This window comes from Topomyia yanbarensis, chromosome 2, assembly GCF_030247195.1.
Source record: "Topomyia yanbarensis strain Yona2022 chromosome 2, ASM3024719v1, whole genome shotgun sequence".
NCBI classification, from domain to species: Eukaryota; Metazoa; Arthropoda; class Insecta; order Diptera; family Culicidae; genus Topomyia; species Topomyia yanbarensis.
In genome coordinates, this window is record NC_080671.1 from 6,017,116 (window position 1) to 6,041,200 (window position 24,085).

General features: G+C 41.8%; 1 protein-coding gene and 1 long non-coding RNA gene across 2 annotated transcripts in view; one reads left to right on the plus strand and one right to left on the minus strand.

The window, feature by feature from the left end:
* Positions 1-24,085, minus strand: part of LOC131678419 (signal transducing adapter molecule 1) — a 31,171-nt gene that overhangs the window by 5,602 nt on the left and 1,484 nt on the right. Inside the window, exons 2-5 of the mRNA XM_058958571.1 lie at positions 10,404-10,564; positions 10,216-10,332; positions 9,838-10,149; positions 9,727-9,783 (exon numbers count right to left, since the gene is read on the minus strand). Of these exons, the coding sequence (XP_058814554.1) occupies positions 9,727-9,783; positions 9,838-10,149; positions 10,216-10,332; positions 10,404-10,564 (647 nt within the window). The remainder of the gene's footprint in view (positions 1-9,726; positions 9,784-9,837; positions 10,150-10,215; positions 10,333-10,403; positions 10,565-24,085) is intronic.
* Positions 22,274-23,727, plus strand: LOC131678420 (uncharacterized). The gene is made up of 3 exons (XR_009303655.1): positions 22,274-22,907; positions 22,967-23,045; positions 23,104-23,727. It is a non-coding gene; the product is annotated as an uncharacterized LOC131678420 (long non-coding RNA).

Consider the following 24,085-nt stretch of genomic DNA (forward strand, 5'->3'; position numbering starts at 1 on the left):
GTCGGACAGCACCACACTTAAAGCGATGTGGCGTAGCCACATTAGGCATCGTCAACGTCTAATATAACAGAGATTTCAATGTATATTTCAAATTATGCCAAACGACCATTATGCCAAATGACCATTATGCCAAACGACCATTATGCCAAATGACCATTATGCCAAATGAACATTATGCCAAACGACCGTATGTGTCACCTACGGTTATGCCAAATGAACATTATGCCAAATGAACTTATGCCAAATGAACTTATGCCAAACGAACTTATGCCAAACGACGTGCTCCCATGTTTCCATCAACGATTTTAGTATAGAGGCAGGCATCGGATTGGCTTTGCTTGAACTTCATTCCATATATGCTTTTCTTCAGTCGACACACAAGATGTTCGCGTCCAGCTTCCTCGAATCCATGTGGCTGCCTCATATATACTTCCTCCTCTAGCTCACCATGAAGGTAAGCTGTTGTCACCTCTAGATGCTTCAATGTAATCCCTTCCATACTAGCTATAGCGAGAAGAATACGAAACGTCGTCTGGTTTGTTACCGGCGCAAATACTTCATCAAAATCTACGCCATACTGTTGTGAGTAACCTTGCGCTACTAGCCTCGCTTTGTATCTGACCACATTCCCATCTGCACCTTTCTTTGACTTAAAAACCCATCGACTTCCGATTGGTTTTCTTCAATTGGGTAGTGCCACTAGCTCTCATGTTCCGTTTTTGGAGCGACTTTCCATTTCCGCTTCTATGGCACCTTGCCAAGCATTTGAGTTTCGCGACAATTTCACTTCTTGCAAATTTCGTGGTTCGGGATCATCCTTTGCTCAAACAATATTAGCCCTATCTCCAAAACGGACTGGTAGAACTCCTTTTGTCATTCGCTGAGACCGCCGCTGAGATTCTTCCTCCGTAAATCCTCTGAACAGCGATTCACTGATTGATTCACCCAACATTTCAGAAGCACTATCATAACAACTCTCATTTATTGCAGGTAATAACGTATTTTCTGAGTCATCATCTGAATCCAAGATCTCATTACCGTCGCTATGATGTTCCAGCTCCTCCTCAAGTTTCTCAGGCTCACAACCAAAATCCACCGTTACTTCCGCTTGTTTCGGAACATCGATGCCACAAACCGATTCCTGCACCTTCTTTTCCGATTCCAGGAACACAGCATTCCGACTTATAATGATTCGGTTGGCTGTCTCATCAAGAAAACGTTGAGCCTTTCGGTTCTCTTCGTATCCCACGAAGACCAAACGAACAGCCTTCTTATTCAGCTTTTGACGCTTTTGATCCATACGAACCAAGTACCCGTAAATGACCATACTTAGGCTTGATACCGTGCCACAGCTCGTAAGGGGTACGTTCAATGGAAGCAGACGGAAGACGATTTAGTAAATAATTCGCAGTCATCACTGTCTCTCCCCAGTATTTCTTATCCATGTTACTCTCGTACAGCAAGCACCGCATCATTTCCATTAGAGAGCGGTTCTTCCGTTCAGCTGTCCCGTTCTGGTGTGGACTGTAGGGGGCCGTTTGCTGCAAAGATATCCCATTGTACTTCAAGAATGTTTGCAGACTCGTGCTACTGTACTCGCCACCGCCAACGCAGCAAAGTACTTTCGGTTTCCGTCCAAATTTGTTCTGCACATGGTGCACATACTCACGTATCCTCTCGAATGCTTTGAACTTATGTTTCAGTAGATATATGATGGTCTACCTGCTGTGGTCATCGATCATGGTCATAACGAAACGGTTACCACGTGGTGTGTTTACCTCTAGCGGTCCAGCTAGATCCGTATGGATCAAGTCTAGTAAAGCGGAAGACTTGACACTAGTTGCTTTTGGAAATGGTTTCTGCGCCAGTTTTCCCTCACAGCACACAGCACACACCGATCTAACTCACGTAACTTCAAATCATCACCGAGATCTTCCATTATAATTCGCTTTATAGCATCCACATGTCGATGCCCCAGCCGGCGATGCCACATATGCTGACAGTTATCGGTATGCGACACTTTCGACAACAACGATTGATATTGTGGCTGTTTGAGATTATATAAACCAGCTCTTCTTTCTCCAACAAAAAGTATTCGACCATTCTTCATTATGCGGCAGTTAGATCTCGAAAATACCACATCAAAACCTTCATCAGTTATTTTATCAACAGACAAGTTGCTCGCAAGTTCTGGTACATACAACACTTTCTTCAACGTGATGTTCTTCTTCTCACCATTATCGTTCATTGCGATAAGTTTACCGATTCCACTACCTCCGGCTGGCAACTTCTTTCCATCCGCCATACAAACTGTACCACTAAGTGACTTTTCGAGGTCGACGATTTGTTCCTTATTATTCGTCATGTGAGCACTCGCACCTGAGTCCAGATACCATAAATCGTCATTTGTATTAGTGCCCACAGTGAAGCAATACTCATCTTCTTTACACACTTTTGCTTTCGAATGTTTTTCGTGTTTCGTATCACCCTGCTTCTTCATTTGATCAGCAGTAAACTTGGGGCAATCGCAACGAAAGTGCCCTTTTTGTTTACAATAATGGCACTGTTTGATTTTTATCCAGCTTTTCGGTTTAACACCTGTTATAAGCACTTTTTCTGAGTGTAGAGGACTGTCACTGTACCCGCTTCTTCTGCGCCACTCGTCTAACAATTGTCCTTTCACGTAATCCAGCTTAAGTTGATCTTCACCACGGCTTTCAAGAGCAGTAATTAGCGTTTGTTTGTCATTTACATGGCCTTATTCTGCGCGGCGTGTAACGTGAGACGACTAAACTTCACGTCACACACCGCGCAGAATAGGGCCGACTATTTCCACCTGTTGATCACCTTCACCTTTTCTAGTCAAATGTATTTGGGATATCAAAACCACATCAACACCATTTTAGAACTAATAAAAATGGGATCCGTCGTATTACAGAATAAGGCTGATTATGTAGTGCTTGAACATCCAGGCGTTCAAGAATTATAGAGCAATCAACGCTAGCAGACAGTAAGTCCTAAACGAAAAAGGTTCAAGAGCAGTTGAAATCTATTTCGCCATGGGAGATGTCGACGAGCAAAGCGTATGAACCGGTGTTGGATAGCTTCGATTCTATCCATCCCATTCTGGTAGTACGAATTCCAAACAGCAGAACAATATTCTAATGTTAAGAATCGCGCAATTAAGCGATTTAAGTCAGTATACGTCTTGTACCTTATCCATAGTGAAATGCTCGAGTCGAACAATCCGGCAGTTGAACCGAATTGGATAACTTTTCCGCGCATACGTGACGATTGAGTACTTGTTCGAGTTTAGAATAATGCTGTTCAGATCACACCACGTCAGGAATCAGGAATCGGTAGCGTCTGGCTCAAATGGCACGTTCCCCATGTTGATCGGAGGTTTGTGCCTTGTCAAGAATCGTCTTTTCATCATTCTTCTGATGGGAAGGATTGGGGAAGTGGTAAGGTTAGGGGTAAGGAAAACAACGATACAGAACAATTAAAACAGAGCATTCTGCACCCCTGGAGTGATGCTGAGCGATCTGCAGATGCTACAACAGCAGGAATAAAACTTCCAACCCCCGGAGGGATTTAGAACCTCTACTCAAACAGTGAGTGGATATATCAACACCCCCGCGGGGATATTGAGATAACAGTACGATAACACCCCCGAAGAGATATTGTCATTCAAATACGGCTAAAAAACTATAGCTCTTTACCACACTGGGTTAGGAACAAAAGCATATCCTTAAATTTCAGCTCTCTGTACATAGGTTCATCTATGTATGGAGAACCAAAAATCCGGATGCGCAATTTCATTAATACAGAGCAATTGCATATCAAATGATATAATGTTCCGTAATCGGATTCACAAAGATCACATGAATAATACTCAGCGCGCTGAATAGTAGCCATGTGATAATTGAGTTTGCAATGTCCAGTCAGTGCCCTGACCAGAATACTGCAGTTGTGCTTGGAAAAATGCAACAAATTTCTTGACATTTTCGGACTCACATCCGGCAGAAAAGCCTTTGTCTGAACGCAAGTTTGCAAGCTACGCCAATGGTTGGCATGTTCGAATGCAGCCCAAGAGCGAATCTTGTGCTTTATCCAACTTATTGACAGTGGTAGAACTGGTTCTGGACCAACGAAATCAGTCGCAGCGCCAGCTCTAGCCAATTCGTCCGCCCATTCATTTCCAGTAATACCGGAATGACCGGGTACCCATAGAAGGTAGATAGCATTTGAAATGCTAAGTTCTTCGATTTGAGTTTGACATGCGATTACTAATTTCGATCTCGAATCTGCCGAACTAAGTGCTTTCAGGGCAGCCTGACTGTCAGAGCAAAAATAGATTCTTTTACCGCAAATTCCCCGTTGAAGCGCGGATTGTACGCCACACAGAATCGCAAAGATTTCTGCTTGGAATACGATACAGTATCTACCAAGCGAATGAGATTGGTTTAATCTCATCTCATGACAATAGACACCAGCAGTGAAGCCAATTTTCATCAAAATTAACACTCATCACCAAATCAAAACTGATAGTAATCCATGGTTTCGATGCACGAATATGTATACGGACGGAAACCTTCCATGGTAACCTATTTTCAAATTGTAAACAAATCAGTATCGATGAAATGCGTAACCAAGTTCGCTTGTTTGCATTCCCTCCATTCATTCATTCCGCGTGATCATTTTTTAATCTGAGTATGCTTCACTATGTTCGATTCTTATTCATTCAGAAGTGAGGCACGAGATGCATAATATTTTTCAAATTCAATCGAAGTGATTGAGACAGTTTTGGTGCTCTAATGCATAAGAAGGGCATTTGAAACCTATAGTTACGGGCCTTTATGGTACTAAAGCCTCGGATAGTACTATTGATGCCAAAACATCCTCATTTTCATGCCCAAAAAAATTGCAACGAATGCTATTTGATTCATTCATCAAGCATCGAAAGTTATCGATTGCGATGAGAAAGTATCCATATTGGCCCGATCTTCACTCAATGCTGAGTTGCCTCTGACAACACGTAGTACAGCATTTATTGATGAATGAAAAGTTCTATTTGGTGCGTTATGTATTTGGATTTGATCGCCTACTACAAATAGGATGGCCTGATAGGCAAGGACAATTGGTTCAGTATACAACATTCAACGTTGATATGCATCATTTTAGATCAACAATATTTTCATCAATCACCATCACTGGACACCAGCACCGGCTCGGCCCTCCAACAAAGAACCGTCTGTATAACAAACTACGTATTCTTCAAGTTGTCGCTCCATCCAGCCAGACAGCCATTCCTCACGAAGAGGAATTCTCACATTGAAAGTTTTAGAAGGAAAACTACATGTGAGTGTAAGGTCACTGGGAGCAAGTGTATATTCATCCCAAGTAACCATTTGGGGCCACAGTCTTGTGTGGCTAGTTACACGATCTATTGGGTTACTGTTCCAGAGCCCAGTAACCTTAAGACGGTATGAACAAGAAAGTGCTTCTTGTTTCAGAAACACATGTAGTGGTTTTATGTTCAAGAGTGCCTCGAGAGCAGCAGTAGGTGTTGTCGAGAACGCACCAGTCATCGCCATCAAGACCATCCTCTGAAGATGGTTTAACTTTGATTGGATTGTCATGACTTCTCCCTTCTGCCACCAAACAAGGCACCCGTATGTCAGTATTGGTCTAACAATTGTTGTGTTGATCCACTGAATGTACTTGGGTTTGAGTCCCCATGATTTGCCGAAAGCCCGTCTACATTGGCCAAAGGCCATGCAAGCTTTCTTGATCCTGAAATCGATGTGAGCTGTCCAATTAAGTTTTGAGTCGAGAATTACCCCAACGTACTTAACTTGATCTTCGACAATAATTTCAGAGTGAAAAAACTGCAATGGACGAGCTCCGGTTGTAATCCATCGTTGCGTGAAAAGCACCATTGAGGTTTTATTTGGATTAAGTGATAGTCCAACATGAAGACACCACCGCTCAACAACACATAAGGCTTGTTGCATCAAATCAAAAAGTGTGTTAATGCAAATACCGGTAATCATTATGTGATAATCATCGGCGAAACCATACGTCGGAAACCCAAGCTCATTAAGTTTTCTCAACAAGCTATCGGCGACAAGGTTCCATAGAAGTGGTGACATCACACCACCTTGAGGACATCCGCAGACACTCAGTTTCTTCATCTCTACTTGTCTTAACGATGAGCACAGATGTCGGTTGCTAAGCATTGCGTGTATCCAGTTCGTGATATATGAAGGTACTCCATGATCTCGTGCTGCTTCCAAAATGGATTCGAAAGACACGTTGTCAAAAGCACCTTCAATATCGAGAAAAACTCCTAAACTTGATTGCTTTTGTGAAAAAGCTTTTTCAATGTTGTAGACAACATTGTGTAACAGGGTGGTAGTAGACTTCCCCCGCTGATATGCATGTTGCATTGCATGCAGCGGGTGCTCGCCCAAGCTACCATCCCGAATGTAGTGGTCGATTAAACGTTCCACTGATTTGAGAAGGAAGGAGGTCAGACTGATCGGTCTAAAGCTCTTTGCCTCCTCATAAGTGACGCGGCCACCTTTGGGAATGAATTTGACAGTTATTTCCCGCCACGCTAATGGAATGTATCCTGTTGCAAGACTGCAAGTAAGAACCTTTTTCAAAATATGCTTGAAGTGTTCATATCCTTTTTGTAGTAGAACTGGAATAATTCCCGGAGACTTATACGGAGCAAAACTTTCAATCGCCCATTTGATCGATTCGGTTGTCACAATTCTACGAGCGAATGCCCAAGAATCAGAACTGCCTGAAAAGAACTCAGGGGCAGTCGTCAGTGATGGCTCCGTACAACCTGGAAAGTGTGTGTCAAAAAGACAGTTGAGTACTACATCTTCGTCAGACGAGTATTCACCATTAGCAGTTCTAATGGAACTGACATGAAAGTTTTTCGATTTCGAAAGTAACTTATTTAATCTACTAGTCTCGTTGAGACTTGAGACATTTGTGCAGAGGCTTTTTCAACCACTTCGCTCAGAGAATCGAAGGGCATTTCTGTATGCTTTGCGAGCCAACTTAAATGCCTCCGACCCGTCCCTGCGTCTGCGATTCCAAGCTCTCCTACATAACTTTTTGAGTCGAGCAAGTTCGGTATTCCACCAAGGTGTTCCTCTAGAAGCACGCATAACTCAAGCGGACAAGCCTCTTGGTATGCTGCTACTATGAGTGAGCTTGTTTTATCCACGACCTCATCCAAATCACTTGGAGATTCAATCGTCGGAAGATACCCATGAAACCTAGTCGCCAAGCCCTCTTCGTAGAGGTCCCAGTTCGTAATCCCAACGATAGGTGACGATATCTAGCGAGACGTTTAAATGATCAAAGACGATGTACTTATGATCAGATAACGACGGTTCGAGCTCGTTTGGTACGAGCCAGTTTGTCAACTCATGCGTAATACTGTCAGAGCAGAGAGTTACATCTAACACCTCTTCTCTGCCAGCTCGTGCAAAATTTGGGCGGTTTCCTGCATTAAGAATGTACAGATTTGTACTACTTATTCCATCAATTCGGTGCCTCTCAAATTGATATCAGAGCTGCCCCAAATTATGTGGTGGGAATTTGCATCACTGCCGATTATGAGAAGAAACCCATTTCTGCCACAGTATGATACAACCCTTTTGAAATCATCAGAAGGTGATGGTTCATTATGCGGCAAATATGCCAAACAATAGACGTATTTCTTGTTTATGTTGTCAACAGTCATATTTACCATGACAGTACAAATATCACGAGTTGTAAGGTCCGATATAAGACACGCGTCAATTGCACTATTCGCAAGTATACATGCACGAGGCATTTCACGTGGATTTGTCATGCCATTTTTGTTGAAAGCTACGAAGACGGGGTTAAGTAGCTTTCCAACATAGAAGTTTCCTTTATGGAAATACGGTTCTTGAACCAAAGCTATGGAAGCTTTCCCTTCCTGCACAAGGCGAGATAGATTCATAGTTGCTGTACGTTTTTGCTGAAGATTTATTTGTGCTACTCTAACCATATTCGATTACAGCACTACACATTTCATCATCAGCACTTGTTGTACAGCAACTAGAAGATACCAAACATAATGGCTTATAATCGCATATAGCGAACCCCAAAATGGGTATTAGGGACATGAACATCATTTGAATCCCACGATTTGCGAAGAAACGAACGTCCACTGTGTCAGAGATTCGCATAACACAGCAAGGGAAAGACCCACGACACTCCGTGCGCGACTGGCATATTTTAGTCCTGCCAGCCATTCAGTCCTCGGCACGGAGTAACACCTTGACTTGAGGACTCCTGTTTTCAGTCGCCTACTACGACATGGGTACAGGAACCCAGTGGATCAATTCTTGGTTGACATACTTCAACCCGCCGGATGCCACACGGCCTCTAGGCTGGTTTTGTCCGGAGATAATTATCAACCTCCTAGTGGACCACAGCCAGTTACTGGGGAGTTCGCCCGGCTCTTCCCAGGCTCCGTTCGCCATTGAGAATATTTTAAACCACCTCAACAATTTTACCCACGTAGTGAAGCTGTCCAGTTCACTTTGAAGAAATTCGGCGTCGGTTGAATCCCGCGTCTGTCGAAAAGTCTTCATGTGGTGGGAGAAGGAGAGGCGGAGTCCTTGTAATTTAATGTTGACGTCATTAAAATAGAGGAGAAATATTACTAGGCCGAGAATGCCGGATGTAGCGAGAAATGCTGCACATAGTCCTTAGTGCTGATTTGAAGTTGTTTTCCACTGAAATAGGAACGAAACCAGCAAAGAAGTTGTTCGTGACTATACTGAGTTTTTCTAGCTTGGCCATTGCAATACCATGGTTAATTTTATCTAAGGCCGCAAATAGATCCATGCAAATAGCATTGGTTTGAAGTCCTTCGGCGAATCCATCGAAAACATGCATTGGTTGGTCGTTGTCGAACGTTAAGGCATAGAACTATGTTGGTCGTCTGCGATGTAGTGCCCTCAATGAAAAAAAAATAAGATCGAAAAGTTTGGATACGGCACGTAGACACGAAATTTCTCGATAATAATCGATCTTCGATTTCTTGCCCTTTTTATGGACTAGAAACATGTGCACCAAAAGATTCCAATAATGAGAGATAGCTTGAAGCTCGTCGAAGTGGTTCAAGAGGCCCGCGGATTTTGACCAATATTAAAGGTACGCCACCTGGACTCGGGGTACTAGATACCTTCAACTTCAAGTTTACTGCAAGAATGGTAGATTTTCAACGCAAATTCGGTTGATGGATCATACTAAAGAAAAGGTCAAATTCGCGGCAACGGAGACTGGTGGTGTAAGGCTCTCGTTGAGAAAATCACTTGACAACTTGTCGGAAAACAGATGACAGATTTCCTTAGTGTGTGTTCTTTGTGCTGTAGGCATCCTCAAGAGTAATCACGCTAAACTACTCTTTTGTTGGGTTAGCAATGTCTCCGCAGAACAATTATTTCATAGTCCATGTTAAGTCTCAGCGTACATGTGCGTCGTATGTAGTAAACCTCTGGCAGTTTGGAACGCATAATAACCACTAACAGGAAGTGCTGAACCTATTTTCGCACTACAATAAGTGTAAACGTTGGTGATGTCGAGAGGATTTTTTTTCTATTTTAAGCTTTTTTACCAAACGGAATACGGTAATCGTTCCCACCAGTATGTTCCAGTACTAACCTTTCTGGGTTCCACAACCGGTACCGTTGCCAGCAAAGCAGATGGGTACAGTGATCCCTGAAAACAAATCGGTTAGGCTTCCGCCAAATAACTATCACCAATGAAACGTACCGCACTGCTGGTGGTGCCTCCACCTCCACTTGACATTTTCGGTGACTGGCTGCTGCTACCCGGGCCGCCACCACTGCTCTTGCTTTCCTTCAGCGACAACTCAATCGCCTTCGCAATATCGTCCTCCTCCTGCTGACTAGAGACCACATTGGGATTTGTGCTCATCGGAATCTCCCTTTTGGGAACCACGGAGGGATCGGTAAAGTCGTGCCCTTCAGAGCGCAGCTTTTGATATAACGATGGAATCAGATTCAACTGTGGGTCACTTTTGAACTCGGACTCGGCCCACTTTTTCAAGCAGAGCTTGAGACGCTGTATGATTGAAAAAGACAGATATTATAAATAAGTTCTTCATCGTACCGACAACCAACTACTAACCGTGTTCACTTTTGGTTGACTCTTTTGCAGTAGCTTTCTGAATTCGATTTCAAAATTTCGCGAGGCTACCTCCAGATGGAACTGTTTTCCACAGTTACTCACGCATGCATCCAGTAGCTAAAAGGAGGGGGAGGAAAATCACGTTCATTCGGTAAGTTAATACACATACAGTAAAAAAGTTGTCTTACCGTAATGGCCTGCATGACCACGTGTGGATCGTTGTGGTTACATCGTTTCACGATTACAGAAAGACATTCTTTGGAGGTGGCCGCCCCGTTTGTCACTTTGTCACAGACTTCCATGATCAGGCCCCATTTCTCCTGGGCGTTCGTTTCATTTGTGGCTTTTTCTAGAAATGACGGGAAAATGGTACATTTGAATTAGGTGATGTATTCAAAAAGTTTGTGCATATGGAATGGTGCTTCTTTTAATATCAATGGTTCGAATTTACTCACGTCCTATTAAAAACCTGTTTTAATCCACCTAGTGGTGTAATTCTGCCTTTCTCATTTATCCAAACTATGATGCCTGGTTACGTGCAATATAACATTGTGCAAATGTCTACTACATTCTTATTACACTTGTTGAACATATATAGGTGCACGACTGTCACGAACCTGATAAGCAACATTTCGATACTGCCACACTTGCAACAAATCAAAATATAATATTTGTATAGCTTAATCAGCGTGAGTTCAATGTTGTCTTCATGTTGACTTCATGGTGGAGAAGGGAAGGGATATAATTAGTAGGAGGGGGAGGATGCGTCGGAAATCATCTAACTTATTTTAGTATACGGGAAGGATGAAGGGAATGCATGTGGGAGGTTGGTCTGAGAGGGTGGTGGTGAGAGGGGGAGGGGGGAGGTTAAAGGTAGAAGATGGAGGGGTAGATGGAGGGTTCAAAACCGAACTTCATATTATACCTTCCATTTGAGACTAGGTTAATGAAATTTGGTTCAGTCATTACCGAAGTGGCTTTAGATCTGGAATACGCCCGGAGCCCCGGGACTTCCGGAATTATCGATAGTGGACAATACATTCCAATAATTTTTGATTCGCCATCAGTGATCTAGGCCTGCGAATCGAAGTAATTTGATGTTCATTTCAATAGATTTTAACCTATGAGGTATTACGATTGTGCCGATTTTCTATGAGAAATTCCTATGTGACCGCAATAACCAACCTGTAACTCCGGAACCAAAAGTCAGAACTAAATGAAATTCAATACCAGTCAATGGGAGTATTATATATTTCATTTGAAATCAAGTTTGTAAACATCGGTTAAGAATTTGCTGGAAAATAGATGTGACATTAGCTCGAGAACTTGGCGAGTTCCCAGGGGGCATCAAGATCAGTCATAGGTGACCAATGTGGTCAAAGCTACTTTAATTGGTCATTAGTGATTTAGACCCGCACATCCAAGTAATGTTGAACATATTTGAATATGTATTACATCATTCGGACATCATAGGGTTACCCGTTTATATGGGAATTTGCTGTGTGACCACACTTTTCAACCCGTAACTCCGGAATCGGATGTCCGATCAACTAAAAATTCAATAGCGTCTTATGGGAGCGTTATACCGTTTATTTGAAAATGAGTTTGCGTACATCGGTTCAGCCATCTCTGAGAAAATTGAGTGACGTTATTTGACACACACATACATACATACACGCAGAGAAATAAGGCATATTCGATTCGTAACCGAGCGCCCTTTCAGTTTACACACGCGCGTTGTTCGTTGTAACATTACCTTGAGTTAGACGATATCGGTGAAGGTGTTTATCCCAGCAAGGGCTGGAGTATAAACATTATAAACGTTAAATTGTGTCCAGTAGTGCAGTGCAGTGCGGTAACAGTTTTCTTGCCTGAAAGACGGCTTTGTTTAGACGAGCTATACCAGCTCTCTACTGTGTGAAGGTCACGCGGGTGACGGACAAAAGAAACGAAGGATCAATTCACCTACTAGCTCGTCAGGAACCAACTGGTGAAGTGTTTCGTTTTTTACTTTTCTTATCGATTTTATTATTATTGTTTTTGATTTTTATTTTGATTTAAGTTAAATAGTGCGGTCGAGCATGTTGCTCCCGCAACAAAATGGAACGAACAGAATGATCACCCTCCGAAGACGAATATTATGGGGAAGAGGAACGTGTATCTGATTCGGAGACAGATGATGTTATGGGCGATCCACTTCCCCCAATGTCTCACAGTCCCCCCGAGTCAAGGTTTACCAGGATGGATCCGCTGGTCCTTGGGTGGTATACTTTCTGCCCAAAAATAAACCGTTAAACAGCATAGCTGTTGCACGGGAGCTGACAAAACGTTACTCGGCCGTAACCGAGATTAAAAAGGTTCAGTCAGATAAACTGCGCGTAGTCGTTACTGATTTGAAACAGGCCAATGATATCGTTAGCAATAGCCTCTTTACGCTGGAGCATCGCGTCTACATTCCTTCTCGTGATGTGGAGATCGACGGTGTGGTAAGTGATGCGGGTCTAACTGTCGATGATCTGATGAATTATGGGGTTGGCCGCTTTAAGGACCCTAACCTTCAATCAGTTAAGATTTTGGAGTGCGAGCAATTGCACTCAAAGTCCATCGAAGATGGGAATTACTATTCATCAGACTCGTTTCGCGTAACCTTCGCCGGATCTGCACTTCCGAGCTACGTTGAAGTGGGAGGAGCTCGTCTACCTGTGAGTCTGTTTGTACCGCAGGTCATGAATTGTTCCAATTGCAAGCAGCTAGGTCACACGGCTACCTACTGTAGCAATAAGCAACGGTGCGGTAAATGTGGGGAATGCCAGTAGTAGGCCCGCTGAGAAGTGTGTTTACTGTGGGGAGAATCCGCATGCACTTTTGACATGCCCAACGTACAAACTTCGCGCGGATAAACTGAAGCGATCCGCCAAAGATCGCTCCAGACGCTCTTACGTAGAAATGCTTAAAAGAGCTGTTCCACTTATCTCCGAAAACCCATTCGCTCTCTTGCCAACTGACGATAACGCCTCTAACGACCCTTGCGAGGGGCATTCTTCGGCTCCGCTTGGAAACTCTAGGCAAAGACCTAATCAAAACTCACCTGAACTTCCTCGTAAGGGTCTTAGGTTGTCCCAAACAAGGGTACAAAATAAAAATAATTCATCAACTGGAAGTGCTGGTACAAATCCGAAGATAATACCTCCTGGTTTTGCGAAATTGAGATACAACCAGGAGTTCCCAGCACTCCCAGGGGCACCAAAAATCCCAAGTGCTCCAATTTTACAGTCAGAAACTCAACCTAAAACGGGATTCCTTAAATTTTCTGACATTGTGGACTGGATATTCACAGCTTTCAACATTACCGATCCTACGAAAAGCTTGCTGGTTGCTATTCTACCAACAGTAAGAACATTTTTAAAACAGTTGACTGAACAATGGCCCCTCCTTACAGCGATCGTATCCTTCGATGGCTAACTTATTAGACGGAATCAGGGATCTGATCACTGTTTTACAGTGGAACTGCAGAAGTATTATCCCCAAAATTGATTCATTGAAACACTTGCTAAATTACAATCATTGTGATGCATTTTCCCTATGTGAAACATGGCTAACTTCTAATATAAACCTCAACTTCCACGATTTTAACATTATCCGCTTGGATCGAGAAGACTCATATGGGGGGGTACTTTTAGGGATCAAAAAGTGCTACTCCTTCAATCGAATCAACCTCCCTTCGACGCCAGGCATTGAAGTTGTCGCTTGTCAAACAACAATCAAAGGCAAAGATCTTTGCATTGCTTTTATTTACATTCCTCCTAGGGCCATGATGGGATATCGAAGATTCTCCAACGTGATTGAACACCTTCCCTCGCCCCGCCTGCTTCTTGGAGACTTTAACTCTCACGGTACGGGGTGGGGCTGTCTATACGACGATAACCGATCTTCGACAATTCAAGACCTTTGTGACAACTTCAATATGACAATTCTGAACACAGGGGAAATGACACGGATCCCTAGACCACCTGCGCAAGCAAGTGCACTGGACATATCTTTATGCTCGACATCACTACGGTTAGATTGCAAGTGGAAGGTAATATCTGATCCCCACGGTAGTGACCACTTACCAATTGTAATTGCAATCACCACTGGTTCAAGACCATCGGCACCAATCAATGTTCCCTATGACCTCACACGAAACATTGATTGGAAGAGCTACGCTGCTGAGATATCCAAAACTATCGATTCAACACAGGTACTTCCCCCGGAGGAAGAATATAAGTTTTTGTCCAACTCGATTCTCGATAGCGCGATTCAAACTCAGACGAAACGAGTACCCGACGTGAACACCCAAAAACGTTCTCCCAACCCGTGGTGGGACAAAGAGTGCTCAGACGTGTACGCGGAGAAAGCTGCCGCGTATAAAACCTTCCGGAACGACGGGTTAGTTGCTAGTTATCGAGTGTACGCGATATTAGAAAAGCGAATGAAAAATTTAATGAAAGCTAAGAAACGCAGTTACTGGCGCCGGTTTGTCGACGGGTTAACAAGAGAAACATCGATGAGCACTCTTTGGGGCACGGCCCGACGTATGCGAAACCGAAACAGTACTAACGAGAGCGTGGAATATTCAAACCGTTGGATATTCGATTTCGCCAAGAAGGTTTGTCCGGATTCCGCCCCGGCACAGAAAATCTACCGCGCCGCGTCGCCTTACAATACCGCGAACGAAACACCGTTTACGATGGTGGAGTTCTCACTTGCTCTCTATTATCATGTAACAATAAAGCCCCGGGGCCAGATAGAATCAAATTCAACTTGCTGAAGAATCTGCCAGACTCTGCCAAAAGACGCTTGTTGAATTTATTTAATAGGTTTCTTGAGGGTAACATTGTCCCACATGACTGGAGACAGGTGAGGGTCATCGCCATCCAAAAACCAGGAAAACCAGCCTCCGACCACAACTCGTATCGACCGATTGCAATGCTATCCTGTATCCGGAAGTTATTCGAGAAAATGATCTTGTTCGCCTCGACAATTGGGTCGAAGCAAATGGCTTACTGTCAGATACACAATTTGGCTTCCGCAAAGGCAAAGGGACGAACGATTGCCTTGCGTTGCTCTCAACAGAAATTCAAATGGCTTATGCTAGCAAAGAGAAGATGGCATCAGTATTCTTGGATATTACGGAGGCTTTCGATTCAGTTTCTATCAACATTCTTTATGAGAAGTTGCACCAGCATGGTCTTTCACCAATTTTAAATAACTTTTTGCCAAACCTGTTGTCTGAAAAACAAATGCATTTCTCGCATGGTGCTTTATCGACATCACGATTTAGCTATATGGGCCTTCCCCAGAACTCATGTCTAAGCCCTCTTCTCTACAATTTTTACGTGAATGACATTGACGAATGTCTTGTCAATTCCTGCACGCTAAGGCAACTTGCAGATGACGGTGTGGTCTCTATTACAGGTCCCAAGGCCGTCGACTTGCAAGGACCACTGCAAAATACCCTTGGACAATTTGTATGCTTGGGCTCTCCAGCTGGGTATCGAGTTCTCTACGGAGAAAACTGAGCTAGTCGTATTTTCTAGAAAGCGTGAACCAGCGCAACTACAGCTTCAATTAAAGAATCAAACTATTGCTCAGGCTTCAACATTCAAATATCTCGGGGTATGGTTCGACTCTAAAGGTACCTGGGGATGTCACATTAGGTATCTGAAACAGAAGTGCCAACAAAGGATCAACTTTTTCCGTACAATAACTGGAACATGGTGGGGTGCCCATCCAGGAGACCTAATCAGGCTGCACCAAACAACGATATTATCAGTGTTGGAGTACGGATGTTTCTGCTTTCGCTCCGCTGCGAACATACACTTCATCAAACTGGAGCGAATCCAGTATCGTTGCTTGCGTATTGCCTTGGGTTGCATGCACTCGACCCATACGATGAGTCTCGAAGTGCTGGCGGGTGTTCTTCCGCTGAAAAATCGATTCTGGGACCTCTCATATCGATTGCTCATTCGATGCGATATTCTGAACCCATTGGTGATTGCAAATTGCGAAAGGCTTGTCGAGCTTAATTCTCAGACCCGATTCATGTCCTTGTACTTCGATTACATGGCACAGAACATCAATTCGTCTACGTATAACGTCAACCGTGCTCATCTCTTAGATACTTCTGATCCAACTGTATTTTTCGATGCATCCATGAAGGAAGAGATTTGTGGAATTCCGGATCATATTCGCCCACAAGTGGTCCCAAATATTTTCTATAACAAATACCATCAAGTCGACTGCGCCAAAATGTTCTACACTGACGGATCAATTCTCGGCGGGTCCACAGGCTTCGGTATCTTCAACGAAAATCTTGCTGCCTCATTCAAACTCAATGATCCTGCTTCAATTTACGTCGCAGAATTAGCTGCCATTCAGTATACTCCGTACGGATCGCTCATGGACACCCTGCCCTCAGACCATTACTTCATCGTTTCGGATAGTCTCAGCTCCATTGAGGCCATCCGTGCGGCGAAGCCTGGAAAGCACTCACCGTATTTCCTGGGGAAAATACGGGAATATCTGAGTGCTTTATCTGAAAAATCTTACCAGATTACCTTGGTTTGGGTCCCGTCACATTGTTCTATTGTGGGCAATGAGAAGGCGGACTCTTTAGCCAAGGTGGGCGCATTACAAGGCGACACTTACGAAAAACCAATTTGCTTCAATGAATTTTTCAGTATCTCTCGTCAGAGGACGCTCGAAAGTTGGCAAACTTCCTGGAGCAATGGGCATCTGGGACGGTGGCTACATTCTATTATCCCGAAGGTATCAACGAATGCTTGGTTTAAGGGCTTGGATGTGAACCGGGACTTTATTCGTACGATGTCAAGGCTCATGTCCAACCATTACTCGTTTGATGCACATCTTCGTCGTATAGGGCTTACTGACAGTAATCATTGTGTTTGTGAGAACGTCTATCACGACATCGAGCATGTTGTTTGGCTGTGCGCAGAGTACTGTGTTGCCAGGTCCCAACTAATAGATTCCCTTCGGGCCCGAGGTAGATCACCCTATGTGCCAGTCCGGGACGTCCTAGCAAGCCGTGACCACCCCTATATTTTTCTTATCTACACCTTTTTGAAAATTATTGATGTCCAAGTTTAATACATTTTCCCCTCTCATTCACAGTAGAACCTCGTTACCCTCTCCCTGTATCTACAATATGGCATTGCTTCACGAGTCTACGATGCATACCTTTCTTGGTAACCGTCTATCCAGAACATCATGACACATGTCACAAGAACATCATAACAGCATCGGAGTGCCAATAATCATCCGAAATATCGACCCTCCCCTCGCCCCTGCGATTACAGGATGGAAACCACTACAATAAAGTGTGCATACCCGAGCAGAAGAAAATAACTGCGGAATACTAAATTTAGGTATCAATACCAACGACTGTTTACCACAATATGGTATTAATGAGCTCTACATAAGAGGTAAAATACCAAAAAAATAACACAAACATGTTCTACAAATAACTATTTGATAATGAAACGAAATACCTGAATAATAAAACATTTTTCAACATTCCAATAATAAAATTCTCGCTATAGAGATATTCAATAAGGTATTGGTTTGGTATTTGTAAAAATAACTGGAGTACATAAATAATACTAAAATAAAGTATTATACCTCATTGAGGTATTAAGCAGGAGGGGAGCCGCCCCTAAATACGACTTTCTCTTCCCCCACTAACACGTGCGATGTACCTTAAAAAATGAATTATCGGCCTCGTTAAGCTACCGTATTTGGACCTAAATAAACTTAGTTATATAAAAAAAGAATTCCAAAACAAATACCGAATGGTTTGACCGGGAAGGAGTGCGATATAGTTGCTTTGACAATTCCAGTTTTTATAAAAATAAAACAAATTTTCTGAAAAATCATTTGACATCCCTGCGCTAACACAAATATTTCATGTGTTTGCACTCTTGAAATTTCATGAAGTTCAAACAGCACAAAATTTTTTTTTCGTATGGCGATTTGTTTGCAGTATACGCCGGTTTGACTATATTTAACAAACAGTGTACTGATCCATCAAACTTGTTTTATTATGTTTGTCAAACAATATTAGGCGTAATGTCCGGAAAATCATCAATGCAAATATTTGATGAAAAAAGTTTGTTGAACCGTTGATCTCGTGTACTGGCCTTGTCAAATTTGTTTGTCAAACACGTTTATTTGATCAAATTTTGCTTAATCAAATATTTTACGTTATGACAAACAGTGTACTGATAGCTTAAGTCTCGGACAGAGCTACCTTGCCTCGCCTTCACGGCAAGTGTGGTGCTTTTGCTGTCTAGGCTATATTGCATATGGTTGAATGAAATAAATTATGCCGATTATAATTTTCAAGAGGAGTTGTATAACGAATAAATCCACTAGACCTGTGCGCCGCCGCGCCACGCCGCCGCCGCCGGTAATTTTTAACGTACGCCGACGCCGAACGGTAGATCGGCGGCGCGCCGCCGATGCATTTTTCCCGCGCCGGCGATTCGCGAGCTCTAAAATTATTGGCTCATAATTTTATCCACAAATCTAGGAACATTGTCTATGGACCGAATATACGACGTTAACTGATTCATGATTTATCACATCTTGATCATTATTTGGTATTAGTGGTCGTCAATTGGATTACAAAATTAAAATAATCTTGATATTTTGTCGAAAACCATTACACGACACTCGTTATATAATTCAAAGATCCATTCTTGCTTCGTCAACTGGTTATGATTGTGAGCATATAAGTTTCAATTCACCATTCGTGTGCGTAAAATGGTCCACAAATTAAAAAAAAAACTTCCACTTTCAAGATATATGTGCCTGAAATTTACGATTATGTGCCTGATCCTAATCTTTGCACCTAATCAATTTCACTGGAACGCAGTGTATTATTCATTGATTTTTTATCCGATTCTTAATTCCTAATATGCTACACATTAATTAATTTTCCACATAATCTTATAATACTTACGTAAAAAATTACAAGGAACTCAGACTATTATTCATGGATTATTCGCTCTGCTTTTTGGTTTTGAAATTTCTATGTGAGCTATTGTGTACAACTGCTAGCAACCAGTCTCATAGGCACGAGCATTAGATACAAAGACATTACTAGGACCTGTAACCCTGTTATTACTTTGTTAAAATTCAGAGAAATGTTCGGAATCAAATGAAACTGCGCTGAGCAAAATACATTACCTAACCACAATCCATGTCCGTGAAATAATTTAGAAAACTATAAGACACGTGACTCTGTGTAAAAAATCCAACGGTAAGCTCAAGACTAAAATATCACGATAACACGACGAGAATTTACGAAAATCCTTGCACGTCGTTCAATTCTTGACTGTATTAGTCAATGAAGTTAATACAAATCAATGTTTCATCGAGTTATGAATTAGAATCATAAAAATATTTAACATTCAGACACAACCACCTACTAAACATTTGAGTATAATGTCATCTTTTTTTTGCGTGAACTAGTTTTGTGAAAACACAAAAATTATTTTCAATACGTGGTTTATTTATAATTGATTGAATCGTTACCTATTTTTAAAAAAAATTCTCGAAGAATAGTTGAGCAAAGTGATCTTGACTTTTCGCGACGCTGGTGCACAAATGTGGCGATGCAGAGGGTAAGATTTCTAGTCTCATAATTATGCATCGTATGATCTAGCCCCACTCAAGAGATTTTCAGTGCCAGTTGCACCAGCCCGGTATCACAGACAAATAAGACGTAACACGAGATGAATTTTCATCACTCATAGAAAAAAACGGTCGATTTCAATTGCAAATCGGTGGCGTTAGTGAAGAGATTTTGACACAAAACTAAATGCGTTAGTTAGTTTCCGCACCCACCCGAAAACGTTACGGTCTTTTTAATCTAATGCAAACCAAAACAAACAATATGGGCCGGAAATGTGAAATTCATTCTTGTCGAAGTGCCCAAGGTGGGAGTTGTTCACAACCATTTCTTAAGTTACAACACGATGCCAATCGGTGACCAAGCACATAACAGGATGTTAGTTTTAATTGATTCGTCGTATCGAATGTATGCAATGGATTAGAATTTGTTGGTCCCCGGAACTGCTGGAGAAATTGGCGGGGTGCAGGTGCTACGAAAACTAGAGATACGCTCAGGCCATTTTCAATCAGATCAGTTTCAACCTAACAGGAGCTAACACGTCAAGTCGTGGAATGATTATGATTGATAGTAACTGTATATTCAGGTTTCGTCAGGGTGTAGATCTGTATGATTGCAGCACATCGAGCATACTTTGCACTCAAGATAGAAGCAGATCGTACGTTGTAAGAAAATGTATTCCTTATCATTGTGGCGATTTTGTACTTACAAGAATTAAAAGTAAACACCAGCCTGGAAAATGAAGTAATGTGTCTACCTTGAAAGGTGTCCTTACACGATCATTAAAAGTGACATTTCTGCGCAGTAATACCAATAATAACGCCTCGTGTTAGGGTACATGATATCTGCGGGATTCTAACAGAGCGATGGTAAACAACCCAGGGACAACCTGACAGATAGTGCTTGTTTCATATATTCACCACCGATTTGATGGTGGCGCTAGTATGCCTTCTCTGTATGAGTACCACGAACAACGAAACGAAAAAGTTTCCAAGAGAAAAGCGTGTTTCGTTACGTGTGTTGTGAACGCCGTCAATGCGGCTAGAACAACATTTAGAAAAAGCTTATTCCAAAATGTGAATAAAGAAAACTATTATTAGAGAATAAATTTATCCCTAACTGAAACCCGTCAGCAAAGTTACATAAATCTTATTAATATTTAGCTGGAAGTTTGTTTTTAACAACCGGCTCTCTTCCTTCCTAAACATGTTTTGGTTTTCTTGTTGTGTGAAGTTTGAAATCGTTAAATCATTGGTGCTTTTTATCTCGAGAATTGTAAATGAAAAACATTTTGGCCAATGAAAGTACATCACCACCAAGCTTAACAATTCGTTTTGAATAGAATTTGTGTTTTTATCAGAATTTTAGCAGCAAAAAAAATGGTAGAAATGCTTAAACTGATTATTTTCCACAGAAATGGAAAACAATACATGGGATACGCCTTTCTCAAATTTTGCTCCATTCGAGCCGCCATGACATCACCAAATCACCCCCAAAATTTGCTTATGAATTCAATATATGGGAGCTGTCAATTGTCCCCGGGCTTACGGTAAAGATGACTAAATAGAAACAAAAAACAATGCAAACGACAACAATAATTAATTTCCTCAAACAAAACAAAAATTGTTTTGCCGTTGCTTAATTTCCCAAATATAGAACAATAAATAATTATTATGGGTCATTGAAATACAGTCGTTCGTTACTCTGCACTCTTCAAATTTGTCCATTGCAATCATTATTTCATGCGAAGTCGTAGTATGCGACATCGACAATTTTTCTATTTCGTTCTTCAAATTTTACAACTGTAAAAATAGTTCCACCTTTCATTTATTATTTTGCATTTGGCAAGCAGGGTGGGCACTATTGGAGCTTCAGTTGAAAAATAAATTAAAAAATGGTTGCGAGCATTATATTTTGTGCAATGTGTTCAACAGATGTCGCTAGTACATCGTGGGCGATGATTTTTTTAGATTTTCTTTAAGCTGTAACGTTTGTTTGTATGTGCTGTGAAGTCTGTTACAATAGAAACCGAAAATTTGGGAAAGGAATTGTACAGTTAAGAATTTTTTTTAGTTACATAGGCGTCAATATTCGTCACGCTGACACACGCCGGCGCGCCGCCGCCGGTAGGGTCCAACGGCGTGACGCCGCCAACGCCGCCGCCGCCGGCCAAAAATGTCGCTTACGCCGCCGCCGATTAAAAATGCATCGGCGCACACCTCTAAAATCCACAGCATTACGATATCATTATATCGGCTTTATATTAGCTCTATGGCACTAAATGCATAAGTAAAGCATACATGCTTTAAAGATACTTGAAGCACGTACGCGTTATATGAACTTTATATAAGTATACAGAGCAAGTGATAATGATATATTTCGGCTGCACCGGTCTACATTTATAATGCTAATGTAGAGCTTTAGTGCATTGTACATGATGCAATAGAGTTTCAATGCAACATTAGTGCAAATGTATAGCCAATATTGTGCAATGGCTTAATGCTTTTGGTTACTTGGGACATTGATTCAAAGACAAAACTGCTTTTTTCGTTTTCCAAGATGATCGCCTATTGAGGCGTTCTCAGTTGAACCTTAAAGCATTTGTCTGTCAGAGGTTCTTTAGCGTAGATGCACGCAATATGCGATTGTTGCAGCACCCTGTCAGAGCCCGTGCCACTAACGTTTGGCCGATGAGGCGCGTACCACTACGCTAATAGGGCAGCAGCATAAACGTCAGTCGTAGAGCGGAAGAAACCAGATTAAAGTTTGATATAAAATTACGAGTGAGTTGATAGAAAGTTATCGGTATTTTACGGTGTTGAGCTATCTTTTCGGCAATAGCGGATTAAATACGGTGCAGTACAGGTAAAAATTAAAACAAATCAAACGCGAATTAAAATATTACATGAAGAAAACTGGAAGTCAATTGAATTTCGTGCTATTTAGATTCCGACATATTCTAAACGTCATTACGAAGGTTTCGTGCTATTAATTAAACGTGAGTAAAATACTTAAATTACTATTAAAATCAATTAAAACTAAATGGCTTAAAATTAGGTGTTTAGTACGGTCACGGTATCACAGATCTTATTGTATTGAGGATAAAATCACAGCAGGAAGGAGTAAAAAACTAAATGTAAGATTTCTATTGTTAAAACTTAACATTATTTGTAACACTTTAAAATATATTTCAGTTTGATCTGTTACACCAAAAAGCAGAATTACAAAAGAGTTTTTAACGGCGATTCCGAACATGCGATGATGTTTGTAATACGGTCAAAACCCTCAACCTAGGGGAGCAATCAAACTGTAGTCGAGTTTCAAGACAATTTTTTTTTATTTCGATTATAAAGGGTTTCAACCTTTAAAGCAAGAAATGAGAAACTGTAATGTTGTAAGTAAAAATAAGAATTCAGTAGAAAATTTTCCATGCATCGAAAAGAAACCATCCATAAATGATGTCACCCAAAAATTTCCCAAAATTGACGCATTCCGTCTTCATCACTTCCCTCTCTTTAATACATCACGACGTTTTTAATTTTCACCTATCACAATTTGTTATATCGCCAAACCCATTAAAAGCGTGGCTTTTTCAATGGTCCCTAATTATGAGTAAAAAAATGAGTTCATGAAAATTCAACTTTGTCCAAATTGGCGAAGCGCTATCTATATCCGTGCAATAGAATTTCTATAGCCACTTTGATTTGATCACAAAAATTGGCATTCCTCAAAAGCGTGTTTTGAGCCACGAAGGCGTTGCTATATTAGCTCTTCAAGTATTTTACATTAGATAGTATTATTGGGTAATCGGTTGCAGCGCTGCTTCAAAGCTGCCACTTGTTTCGTGCACAACTGCTGACGTCGTGACACAAGAGTTGCAGTGAGGAATTTCATCCTAGGACATGACTTATCGATTAATTGCCGACCTCGATAATGCTGTTTTATTAAACATGCTTAAGAAGAGTCCCTGCATGGCTACATCATGCAGCACATAAAACCTGGCCGATAGCACAGAAACGCTCTGCTAGTTTCATCGTCCCCATGCGAACGAAATCCACCGGCAAACGTGTGCAAGTGCATAAGGTATCCAGCAGGAATGCACTACCGTTAGCTATCAAACAAGAGCATCTAGGTTCATTCCAACGAACAATAGCTATAACAATTGACTAAATGAAG